Source organism: Peromyscus leucopus, chromosome 6 (genome assembly GCF_004664715.2).
Source record: "Peromyscus leucopus breed LL Stock chromosome 6, UCI_PerLeu_2.1, whole genome shotgun sequence".
Lineage (NCBI taxonomy): Eukaryota > Metazoa > Chordata > Mammalia > Rodentia > Cricetidae > Peromyscus > Peromyscus leucopus.
The window spans coordinates 35,351,209-35,364,663 of NC_051068.1; the positions used below are offsets into that span (position 1 = coordinate 35,351,209).

A 13,455-nucleotide genomic window follows, 5' to 3' on the forward strand; every position below is an offset into this window, starting at 1 on the left:
AGCTTTTGTAAAAAAAAAAAAAAATCAGTAAAAGGGTCTTGTGGCCCTTGGAATATTTTTGTGTATAACTCAGTTGGTTTTCCTGGTTCTGGAATTTTTTCCCCAAGCATTTAGAGCTGCTGTACAGCACAGGGATATTGTATGCTCATCATAGTGGCTTGTACATTTCTATCAGTGAAACGTCCCTCACCAAGACTACATTTGGCTGCCCAATGTGTTGGCTTGACTTTCCACCTAAAACTTGAGAGAACTTAAAAATATATTCTAAAATGGAGCTAAAAACAGCTTCCTAGTGTGTCTCTCAGGACAGCCTCAGCCTGCGGACTTGAGCTACAGTATGGCAGGTTTGCAGCATGTGGGCTTGACCTGCAGCATGGTGGATTCCCACCATGGTACACAGAGGCATCTTTAAGCTGCACAGTATGCTTTGTGGTGGACTAAGCTTTGGCCAGTACAGACAAAAAAAAAAAAAAAAAAAAAAAAAAAAAAAAAGTTTCTGGGCTACACGCTTTTGGATGGAGGCATGGACCCACTGCGTCTCAGAGTTATCAGAGAGCTCGGCTCCCAGACCTGGAGGTGAATTACCTTCGCCATCTTGAAAAACTGAAATGGGTGGAGTCAGCAGTCAAGGCTGCTGCTTCAATCCTAAACACATAGTTTAGCAGTTTAAAATCTCTCCTGGTCAGAGAAGGATTACAGATTTACAATAAGTCAGATTCAGATGGAATAAAACTCTAAATGGTTTACAGTGTGTGTAAAAATGTATGTAGGCTTGGAAGAGAGAAGAAAAGGAGGATAGACAATTCTATAAAGAAATAGTTTTAAAAAATAAAGTCTTTTAAAGAGACAGTAAAAGTAATATAAAAAATAAGCCACATAAAGATGGAAATCACACACAGAGTCTGGATTATATTGTCTTTGGGATTTTTAACTGCAAAAAGACATTTGATTATAAAGGCTGCTAAATTTAACTGGTACATATATTTTAAAGATATCTTGACTTCAAAATTTGGATCTAAGGATATGTTGCTTTGGAAAGGAGGCTCTGCTTTTGTTTCCACAGGAAGCAAGAGGCTATGGATTTGTTCCAAGTTAAGATGGATCAGATTTGATCAAACCAGACTTCCTGAACTTTAATGGATGGTACCTATCAACAAAGGTTATAGCTGGTCTTCCCAGGACTTGAACATTATCTCGAATTTTCTCAGGATCCCCATAAGACTACCAGTGCCCATAATCATTAGGAAGTAGCCTAGAAAACTACACCCACATTTACAAAAACTGAATTATGGCTATTTGTCTTTGTTAGAGATTGGTTACAAATTGTTATTGGTCATAGTCAATATCTTTCTAAAAGAAAAAAGGGGGAATAGGATGTAGATATGATAGAATGAAAAGGTAGATTATTGGATCGACTTTTTGTTTGTTTGTTTTTTCAAGACAGGGTTTCTCCGTGTTGTTTTAGTGCCTGTCCTGGATCTCATTCTGTAGACCAGGCTGGCCTTGAACTCACAGAGATCCGTCTGGCTCTGCCTCCTGAGTGCTGGGATTAAAGGAATGTGCCACCACCACCTGGCTGAATCTGCTTTTAAAGAGCAACTTGTTTTAAATGTTTTACATTGCTATAGATTTTAGTTTATTACAATTTTAAACTTAATTTTGTTATACTGTATGTATATTTCTATTCTTGTTTAATGTATTATGTTTAAGCAACTCATTGAAAATTGTAATGTAATTAAGAAATACAGATTAATAATTATTCATCTATAATAATCATGTTTATATTTGTTAGTTAAGTTTTAAAGATATACATAGATATATTTCAGTTAGATAGGTGATCTTCAAACACTTCAAAGACCTACAGAATATGGCATTTAAAATGTTTTAAAATTGCCGGGCGGTGGTGGCGCACGCCTTTAATCCCAGCACTCGGGAGGCAGAGGCAGGCGGATCTCTGTGAGTTCGAGGCTAGCCTGGGCTACCAAGTGAGTGTCAGGAAAGGCACAAAGCTACACAGAGAAACCCTGTCTCGAAAAATCAAAAAAAAAAAAATGTTTTAAAATCTTGGACTTTTCTGGACAGTGAGACATATCTGTTCTTGGCAGCACTGATTTACTTCAGAGAGGAGGATGGGCATTGAAGACACTCTATATGGAGTTTATCTTCTTCTTGGCAAAAACAGCCATTTGGGCAAGAAACTGCTCTTGCCTGGACTGTTTGACAGGATGTTATATAAAAAAGACATGCAGGACCCATAGGAAGGTGACCACTGAACCTTACAAGGTGAGATGGTCTTTTATGTTCCTGCTTCACAGAAGAAACTGCCATTCTACAGGACACAGAGAGAAGCAAACTAAGAGACTCTAGGCCTATAGGCTGAAGAAGGATGCCCCAATGTCACAGAGTAACTTTGGGTAACTGTCCAGGTAGCCAGCTGTCTCTGTCATTCTAGATTTTTGGAATTTGCTTGCAAAATGCACTTCCTGTTTACTTAGGTATTATTATATCCTTCTGGGATCTTTGGTGTAGTTGAAGACTAGAGAGTTATAATTTTCCTTGGTTATGATAAAAGATAAATTAGATATGAAACTTTAGACTCACAAATATAGGCTAGAAAAGAAAATATTTTCTTTAATTTTGCCAAACACAAATAGACTAGATATTATAACTGTAATTCTTGCTTGATAACTGTTCTATTATATCCAATTTTACTATGCTCAAGTTAAAATCTTCCTTTTTGATTAGATAAAAAAGGGGAAATGCTGGGGGATGTCTTTCTGTATGATGTGACTATATGTTTTTCCCATTAGGTAATAAATAAGCTGATTTGGCCTATGACAAGGCAGCTTAGAGGCAGGCAGGAAATCAGAGGGAGAGAGGAAGGAGAAAGGCAGAGCTGGAGAGATGCCAGCCGGCTGCCCAAGGAACAAGATGCCAGCAGGCAGGTAAAGCCACAGAACACATGGCAAAACATACATTAATAAAAATGGGTTAATTTATGATATAAAAGCTAGCTAAGAAAAAGCTTGAGCTATAGGCCATCCAGTTCATAATTAATATAAGCCTCTATGTGTTTACTTGGGTTTGAGCGGCTGCAGGACTGGGAAGGAAACAGGAAAACTTATAGATGCAGGGTTCTGACCCTCTTCTCTTTGGGACACACAGGTGGCTTGCCTGGGGTTCTTACCCTCTTCTCTGTGGGGCACACAGGTGGCCTGTCTAGGGTTCTGACCTCTTCTCTGTGGGGCACACAGGTGGCCTGTCTGGGGTTCTGACCCTCTTCTTTTTGGGGCACACAAGTGGCCAGTGTGGAGTTCTGACCCTCTTCTCTTTAGTGGGTGTTTATGCTTTGCTGTGAAGTCATGTACTTACCTAAGAAGCATTGACTCTCTGCAACTGTGAACTGGGTATCCATAGTTCAAACAGGACCAAAAGTGTAGGGGAAAAGGTCTAGCTAAACAAACCCACCTTGACCCTGGAGCCCAGAACCAGTGAAAGAAACACACCCTGGATCTTTGACCCGAGCCAGTGAAAGAAACACTTTATCCCTGAACCTAGAACCCAAGAAATATGCCCTGACTCTGAAAGCAGTGCCAAAGAAACATACTTTGTCCCTGGAATCAGAGCCAGTGAAAGAAATATGCCCTGGCCTTAGAGTTAGAGCCAAAAAGCTAAGAAAGGCCAGTGAAAGAAACACAGTTTGATTCTGAAATCAGGGCCATCTCTGCCCCTAATCCATGAAATCAACCAATCCCTAAACAAAAAAATCTAACCAATCCCTGGACAGAAAATGTTTCCCCTGGTGAAACTCTACCCCCAAGAGATCCTATATAAACTACCTTGACTGTTCAGTTGTGGGCTGTTCTTTCCCACCCTGGTAGAGGCAGCCACTCTCCTGGACTCCTCCTTCCCAAATAAATCTCTTTCTTAAAAGAATCTTGGGTGTGAAGATCTTCCTTCATCGGCACCGAGAAGAAACTTGCTAAGATGTTCCTTGCAGGACTGAGCAAAGTGGAGCAGAAAAAGTAACAACTTTTCCTCGAGCTGAGGAGCTTGCTACATTTCTGCAGGGGTTTCACCTTTAGCAGAGTAAAGCAGAAGAAGCAACACCTTGGGCTGGAGAAGAAGCAGAGCTCTGCTGGAAAGGCCCCTTAAGTGGGGACTGAGCAAAGCTCAGTTGTAGAGGCTCTCCAGGAGAGGAGCAGGATTGCTATATCCTGGGGGGAGACCATCCCCCACCGTACCCCAACTCTAGGTATCGCCTGACTCCCTCCGAGCAGTCAGGATAGCTTTCCCTCCAGAGCTGGGCTGTAGTCCCACTGTAGCTCCAGCTGCCAGAGCTGTCCTAGCAGCTAGCTCAAGGTAGTGCCTGACTCCCCTGAGCAGTCAGGATACCCTTCCCCCAGAGTTGCAACACTCCCTTATAAAAAGTACTTTTAAAAATGTACTTATCTAGAACCTACACCGCCCTTGTCCTGTTCTTGTCTGAATGATAAGGCTGGCATGGGCTCACATGGCACTCACATCCTGTGAGAAGCTACAGCTAATGCAGTTGGTTTCATGGACGTGGGAGGGGCTCCTGGGACCTGTGCAACCTCAGGTTTTGCTATGTGTAGGGTTCTGGGAACTAACAGTCATAGTGCTGTGGGATTTCTGCCAAGGAAACTAAGTTATTTCCCTTTCATTATTTATGCTCATTTCTTCTGTGGGTGCAAATGATATAGTAACTTAATAGTATTATACAGTTCATTTACCTTTTAAGGAACAAACAGGTTTCTTTAAGATAGAAGTTTGCTATATATGAAGACACATATTAACATGTATTTATGACTAAAATAAAAAATATTTCAAGTAACTATTCCTTTTGGTTGACCAACTATGTTCTAGTGCCTGTAGTATCTCCATGAATATTCAGTCACCTTTAAAAACAACGATTCAGGGACTACTACTGCATCTACTGTGAGGAGTCACATCAACAGTAATCACAGGTCTGACACAGGCATCCTGGCCACTGCTGAGATCCATCTGCCAATGTACGGCTCCACACAGCCTGGTTCATAGAAGCAAACTCTACAAAAATCAGAATGACTCGGGGCTCTTGAAGTTCAACTTACATAAAAAGAGGGAGGGAGCAGGTTTCACCAACATCCACTGCGCCATCCACAACCTCTGATCAGGAGGAAGAAAACAAGCCACTGTGTTCTCTTAATTGACAAGCACTGTAACTGTGCTCATCAGTTAGGAAATATAATCTGGGTTTTTATTCTTATTTGAGGACTTTAAAAGAAAAAAGATGTTGTAAGATCTTGGCCTAATCCAGGCAATATCCATGCTAGGCGGGAGTCTCTTATTCTCTTGTCTGGTTGCTTCTGCTGAGAATGACCAAGGAGTGAAACCATATTTTCCCATTATTATTTTTAGAGAGTCTAGCAATAGTTAGTTGACTCTGATAAACTTTCAGACAATTCTGCCAGCAAAGGAAAAGGCAGAAGGAGAGCAAGAAAGCATCACACAGCTCCTGACAGACTCCAGTGTGAATGCACCACGTTTACCCTACTACTGCATCTGAGCTCACGAAAACAAGACATCCATCAGGTTATACCACCCAATACTCCGATGGTCTGAAAAGCAAGGCACCTTACCTGCTATAGTGTTGAGAAACATCAAATACTCAAAGTTGGAGATCTCTCTTCTTTGCCAGCGCTGAGTCATGTTGGAAGATTTATAAAGCTGTCGAGGAGTGGCCAGTGAAATCCTCCTATTAGTAAGCAGACCAGAAAGACACTTTGAGTCACAGCTGTCAAAAGTCCACTTGCAACTAACTTTCCTGTTTGAGATCACTCAGTAATTTGTGGCTTGGCCTTCATGGGTGGATTATAAGATATTTATCTGTGGGAACCAGCTCTATTTGAGACTTCTATTATAGAAAAGGACAAGTCTGGAAGCAGATCTATCTGTGAACATACAGTTGCAAATGGCTAATTACAGTACACTGGAAAAAAATGATAAAACTATGCTCACAATAAATCATGGTGGACTTTAGACCACACAGCAAAACTACTGGATGACAACAAACTACTAGTTACACAAGTGCCTGCCTGCAAGCATCAGCCTTCATCTCAGTGGCACGGTGCCTGTCACTGAATGAAGGAAATGCAAAGTGCAGTCTCCACCTGCACGATTGATATCCTCCACGAATGTCAAAACTAATGCAGAACAACAAATGAGACCTCTGAAAACATACACAGGCCCAGGGACATAAACATAGCAGCATCATTGTGTACTTATAGGCTCACAGTGTTTACCTGAAAATTAAGGGGAAACCTAGTATATTTATAAAAGCCTGATAAAGCCACTTGGTCCTGAAACTGTTAAAATTCATGTTACTCTTAATGTTGCAGTAATTTTTTTCACAATGCTCCTTGGCCAAGAGAAACACCTAGCAGTTCTCTCCACTAAGCAATTAGGTCGAAACGCTCACTCAGAACTCATGTCTGCTATGGTCTTGGTACGGTCTGAGCATGTCTACCAAAGATTCATGAGCTGGAGCTTGGTCTCCAGGACAGTAGTGTTGAAGTGGTGGAATCTTCAAGAAGAGGGACCTTATGAAAGGTGCTAGGCCATAGGGGCACTATCCTCAGGAGGAATTCATGATGGTCTTACGGAGTAAGTAAATTCTCAAAGACAACAGGCTGCCATAATGAGGAAGCTCTGCATGTTTGGACCCACCTTTCTTGCTCCAAAGAACCCTCACCACAGGCTGAGCAGATAAAGCTGGATCTTGTATGATCAGCCTATGAAACGGAATTAAATCTGCTTTCTCTATATTACTTAGCATAAGATACTCTGTGTACTGGGTGGGGGGAGGTGGCTAAGTCACTATCTTAAACAAGTCACTCCTTGGAGTCTAACCCTGATAAAGAGACAGGTACTGTGTGTGGTTCCCTCTAAGCAGCTGCAGTTTCTGAAAGGGCATGCACCTATTGAGCACTTTATAGTTTCTCAAGCATTGGAACCAAACCTGAAGCTAGGACCTTCACTTTTCTGGACCCAAACTAACTCCTCACTGAGATCTTATGTTTTGAGTCTGGTAAAAACCAAAACAAACCTTAGGCTCCTCAAAGTCATATGGAAAATGAGGGGTACCTAGTGTTGAAAGTGAGAAATGAAAAGCATCAAGTAACATAGCAACAATGATAGCTTAAAGCCATCAACTCTAATTACAGCCAGGGCATTTCCTTTGGATCCTGATGTCTGGATAGAAAACATAGAACAGTAGTTAATATCACATGTGAGATATGAGTGAGTGTTTGCCAGTAATTTTTTTGTCCAGTGTGAAAAGACTGTTTTATAGGACCAACGTGAGTCACCTTGATAGAAGATGAAAAATGAGAAATAGGAGCAATGATAAGTTACCTAATTCTAAGTTTTCTTACTTGTAAATTAGAGTAAGAATCTCAATAGTTTTATAAAATGTGAGTGCTTTAAGATTTAAGGGAAACGATCCTGTCATAATTAACACACAAATTGTCCCTCACACATGGGAGGTACTCAGTGAACCACACTGTAAATATTAATTAATCAGAGAGACATTCATGAGGCTATGCTATTGTCCTTTTGTCCTAAACTTTTGCTTAGTAAGCAACAATCTGATTTGCAATGTGACCTCCTTAGTGAGCTTGCCTTAGTCTATGCTAAGGGATGCTGAAGCTAGTTGTTTGGGGGGAAGATAGCCGCTTTTGAATTTGATTATGCTTTGTTGTTTAAAATTGTCTGAAGGCTTTAGCTGAAAGTTCCTGAGAGCTGACTTAATTTTGCATATACTGACAGAACCAGGTGTCAAGAAGGCATAGCACAGATAGCTGTCCTCTTCGTTAATCTGTTGGGACACACCAGAGCTTCTCCTTGAAAGAACATGGTATCATTCTTTCCTTCTGACAATTCTCAAAACCTCATAAGATCTTCCACAGCAGACATATGCAGCCTAAGGGAATGGGAAGGGGTCAGTGTGTATATATATACTTTACCTACCTATGCACCCTCACCTGTGGGTATGTGCATGCATGTACACAAGTATATACTGCATGTACACCTTTACTTTGTCTTTCAAACAATATTTCAATTTTAAACACCCCTACAAAGATATTTTCCCATTTTATGGTATCTGAGAATGTTATTCCTCTTGCCTAGTATCATTCATTCTTTTAACCAGTATATACTGAGTTCTTTCTAGATGGTAGGGACATTTATTATTACTCAGCTTATAGTGGCAGGTCTAGGCCTACATGTAGTTCTCCTAGTCTCTTTTGCTACTTCTAAGACTACAAGTCTCAGAAATATGCAAACTGAGCCTGCAAGAATATTGCTAGGAAAGTAAGAATGAGTGGAGACTTTAAGGAAAAAATAAGCCAAGAGACCAGTGTGGTGTTCAGAGTCCCTGGCTTTATGAAGTAACAGAAAAGGCAAATCTATTGAGTATTTATTTTTCTACTCCAAAAGGTAATCTTTCAGAAGTCAAAGAAAATTGATATTCATAATAGGTAAGGCAGATGGTAGGAGAACTTTTGTTTGTTTTAAATGAATCAAAAGCATGGCAGGAAATCATGGATGCCCCTCAGGAACTATGGTCATTGAGTAAGATGCTAGGGGGCAGAAGCTCACACTTAACCAGGGGAAAGATAGACCTATTTGTGTATTCTTAATGTTCATTCCCGAAAAAATGAATGAACTGATGATTAAATGTATAGTCTGTGAGCACTTGGGAAGGAAGTAGTGATTACAATGAGTCAGCTTGGAGACAATCAATAAGGACAAGCCTTATAAACCTCTCTCATTGTTTTTGATAGATTAAATGCATTTTTCTTTGACTTGGATTGTTTATACATGCTTCATTATCTACTAATGTCTTGGTCTAATCTTGTCATTCTCCTCACGAACATGCTGAGCATGTACACACATGCACACAAATTGCTCCTGTACTGGAAGCTTAAAGAGAACAGGTCAGACAGAATGCAAGGGAATCCTAGTGAAGAGCACTTAGAAAGCATTTTTGCAATTATGCACTGAGCTGTGAGCTACAAGTTGAAAGATAAATAAAACACAACCCCTATCTTTAGAATGTCTTGTATCTATTTAGGGAAGATGGACAAAGATTGGCTTTTCCACACAGGAGTGCCTTGCACTAATCTTCAAGGACTTAACAGTTTGTGGTGCACAGTGCTGTCTCTATGCAGAGCACACCTCCACCAGTCTGTGGATATAATCCTCCTCCTACTCAGGGAGGACATAGCAAGGAATCAAAGGTGTGTTTTCCAAAAGCCCTAGAATTCAGGGGACCCCTGGGCCAAGTCAGCAAACACTCCTGCTGTTTTAGAGGTGTAAGATGATCTCTTTTAGCAAAAGGGACTTGTGATAAAGATTCTCAGAAGCTTCTGAGAAATATGACCCTCTTAAAATACAAACATTTAAAAAGAAATTAGCTGTGTCTTCTCTCTACTGGTTATATGAAGATGATATGGGGTGTCTGAGGCAGCAACGGTGATTGTGTGGTCATAAAACCAATCCAGATTGCTGATGTCACTGAATAGCTGAACCAGGACCAGCAATGTTTTAACTCTGGAGCCTTTTTGTTACACACACACACACACACACACACACACACACACACACACACACACACACGGACACAGAGAGAGACAGAGACACAGAGAGACAGAGAGAGACAGAGATAGAGAGACAGAGATAGAGCAAGCTTTTATTCAGGTACTCAAGCATGGATGATACACATAATTAGTAACTGTGTTTTCTACTTAGATTAGTAACTTATAACATTTAATAAAATGAAGTTTTGAATGATTCTTAAAAAATACTAAGATGAAGGATTTAGGTAAAAGTTAAAACTATGCCATAATGAATAACTATCATTCTTAAGAAATTCCAAGGGACTGGAGAGATGGCTTAGAGGTTAAGAACATAGGTTGCTCTTTCAGAGGTCCTGAGTTCAATTCTCAGCAACCACATGGTGGCTCATAACCATCTATAGTGGGATCTGATGCTCTTTTCTGGTATGCAGGCATGCATGCAGATACAGCATTCATACCAAATAATTAATAATAATAATAATAATAATAATAATAAATTAAAAAAAGAAATTCCAAGAGTTTTTATTACCTTAATAAACATCCATTTATATTTAGCATTTATAAAGCCATAATTGACATGTTATTCCCTACTACTTAATCACAAACACCAGTAGAGGCTTTTGGTATACTAGTACTATAGGTTTTAACTAGAAAGATTTCCTCTTCTTCCTCCTCCTCCTTTGTTTTTCTTTTTGTTTTGTTTTGTTTTTCATTTTTCAAGACAGGGTTTCTCTGTGTAGCTGTCCTGGAACTCACTTTGTAGAGCAGGCTGGCCTTGGACTCAAAGAGATTGGCATGCCTCTGCCTCCCTGGTGCTGGGATGAAAGGCACATGCCACCACCACCCAGAAAGAGATGTCTTCTGCATATGTTAACTGTGACTGTAATCACTGCAGACAGTGGAAACATTTTTAATAAGTCTGCCCTAGTCACTCTCTAACTCTCAGTGCAGTGGTTTCCATAATCTCCTTCTCCATAAATAACCCACAGAGAAAGAATGTCCTTGGGCTTAGAAATTACTATATGTAAACAAACCACGGATAATGTGTAGCATGATATAATTACCTGGCTTGTGGCAAACCATAGCTGGTCCCCACTCCAACCCGAGGCAAGCTGTAGACCACTTTTTTAACTGTTGCTTGGTCAGGAAAATTAAACATCACAGAGGCTGCGGGAGGAGAAGAGAAGGCACTTTAGCAAAGCCCAGGAGAGCTGCCCACTCAGGACACAGTATTCAAGGCCTACTGTGCTTATCTGAAATGGCAATGAGTTTTCATGGAAGATGAGCCTTCTCTACAGCTCTGTCCCTATGAAACCAAAATGAACATCTTCAAACACACTTTGCTTTGGTGATAGTACATAAAAGGAGATACAGACAATAATCAAACAGTACTCTACATGGAAATGAATAGTATCAAGGGTGAGCACATCTTTCAGGCTCCTTCAGAGACTTACTTCTGTTTGCCATGAACACTTCCAATGCCGTATTCTGCAGAAGGTAGCGTCTCGAAAACACAGCTCGGATCTCACTGAACATCCATTTCCCATGAAGCCCCTCAGTGTATGCAAGAACCTAAGATAAATGGGTTAAAAGGACAGTAACCAATGAAGTAGAAACTTAAGACTTAGAGAACACTTTATATAGAGTGTTATGTAAAATCCTAAATGAGTTATCTACTGTTTTCATGATACATCACGGCTGTCAATCACACAATACTGTATATTCCACCTCTCTAAACTCTCTTGATTCAAGAAGAAACAAAGGAGTAAGAATAATTATATATTCAAAATGACTCTGTGACTGAAACAGAAATTATCCCGTCTGTGGCACACACTGTTGGTACTGCCAAACATTCCTCCTTCTTTCTCTTTCTCCCTTATTTCATGGAAGCCAGTTACCACTGTGTTCAGTTTTTCCTGACTGGTCTGAGCAAGATTTTTCCAGTAAAAGGTGAGACAGCAGATGTTCTTAGGTTTGTAGGTAACATGTTATATGCTGTAACTGTTCAATTTCTCCCTGGTAACCTGTCAGTAGTCATAGACAATGCAGAAGGTAAGCACTGTGTAGCAATAAAACTTTATTTACACTGAGGTGGCAGAATTTGGAATAGGGATGGATTTGGCTTGACCCATGGTCTAGGGCAACTATAATATTATTCTGTTTTCCCAAATTGCTTTGCAACTCTGGTAGGACATTTGACCCAGTGCTGGTAATGAGAACAGAGTTAACGGTGGCTGAGGATGCATTAGAAACGCTGATAAAATGAGTCACAGGAGGCTGACACTCTCCTGCCCTTCTTATACAAATGGAGATGTACAGCTGACATAATAGCAGCATGGGAGAACCATGAGGAACACAAAGGAGGTGCAGCCAGGTTGGCCCCACATTGGGCTGCTGAAACATGCAGAACATTCCACAGAACACCCAGCACCTAGACTGCCTGCTCCTCAGCACAGACCAGTTCACAGCTGATGAAGCTACATTTGTCGAGTATGCAAAGCACATGTTTTTTGAAGCACCAATGCTGCTAACACATGAACACTTTTTCCTTACATCTGTACCTGCACTTACTTTGCAGAAAACGGAAAGTAGTTCTTAAGTTTCATATTCATTAGGTTTCTGTTGCTTTGAAAGTAACTATGAAGTTCTTTCATGGTTCTTTTAAGAAACAAATGCAAACAAGTGTGTGTGTGTGTGTGTGTGTGTGTGTGTGTGTGTGTACATGTTCCTGTGGGTATATATGGGTATGCACATATGTGTGGAAGTCAGAGAGGTTAATGTCAGTTATCTTCCTCAACTGCTCTTCACCTCTCTCTCTCTCTCTCTCTCTCTCTCTCTCTCTCTCTCTCTCAAGTATTTTATGTGTATGAATATTTTGCTTCCATACATGTTTGTGCACCACCACAAGCATGCCTTGTGCCTGTGGGGGTCAGAAGAGGAAGTCACATCACTTGAAGCTGGAGTTATGTACTGTTGTGAACCACCAAGTGGGTGCTGGGAATCGAACCCAAGTCTTCTGCAAGAGAAGTCAGTGCTCTTAACTGCTGAGCCATCTCTCAGCCCCTCCACCTTGCATTTTGAGGCAGGGTTTCTCACCGAATCTGGAGCTTATCACTTCAGCTAACCTGACTGGGCAGCAGGGATCCTCCTGTCTCTACTGATCTAGCACTGTGACTGCAGCAATATGTCACCATGTCAATCTTTTTTCCCTTATGTGGTTGCTACGAGGAGCCAAAGTAAGGTCCTTGGGCTTGTGCGGCAAGCACTTTATGAGTGAGTTCTCTCCAGGCCCCATTCCAGTTTTTAACTCGGTTTGAGTCTTCCTAAGGCCAGACAGTCTGCAGAGGCTGTTGCACGTGTTTAAGTCCTGAGACATTCAGAGTCAGTCAGACTCTTGCCAAATCTTGGCTCTGCCATTTGCTAGCTCTAGATCTTGGAAAAAGTACCTGACTCCAAAATCATCTTCTGTCTTCTGAAAAGTGGTGACAATAATACTCATTGTTGGTTAGTTTAAATATATAGAGTAGAGGGCCGGCTCTATAAATTGTTCTTATTGCATGACAACTCCTCTCAGCTTCTCTATGCAAAACTTCTCATGCATTTTACAAAATGGTTACTATGGTGACTCACTGCAATTCATATTTACACATTCTCAAGTAACTATAATCAGTTGCCATTCTGAATTTCATACACTAGTATAGTTTTTTCAGAATGGAAGAATGGAAAGAATACAAGATACCAACATCTTCTGCATGTGTGAAGTAACAGATATCTTAAGACAAACAGTTGAAAATTATCTGCATATAATTATTTC

The 13,455-nt window shown here is 40.6% G+C and overlaps 1 protein-coding gene across 10 annotated transcripts in view; it reads right to left on the reverse strand.

Moving 5' to 3' along the window:
* Nbea (neurobeachin) overlaps positions 1 to 13,455 on the reverse strand; it is a 544,486-nt gene that overhangs the window by 86,869 nt on the left and 444,162 nt on the right. For all 10 annotated transcript variants that reach the window (XM_028882144.2, XM_037206608.1, XM_028882142.2 and 7 more), the window contains 3 exons: positions 11,096 to 11,213; positions 10,706 to 10,808; positions 5,643 to 5,758 (listed from right to left, as the gene is read on the reverse strand). In XM_028882144.2, the coding sequence (XP_028737977.1) occupies positions 5,643 to 5,758; positions 10,706 to 10,808; positions 11,096 to 11,213 (337 nt within the window). The remainder of the gene's footprint in view (positions 1 to 5,642; positions 5,759 to 10,705; positions 10,809 to 11,095; positions 11,214 to 13,455) is intronic.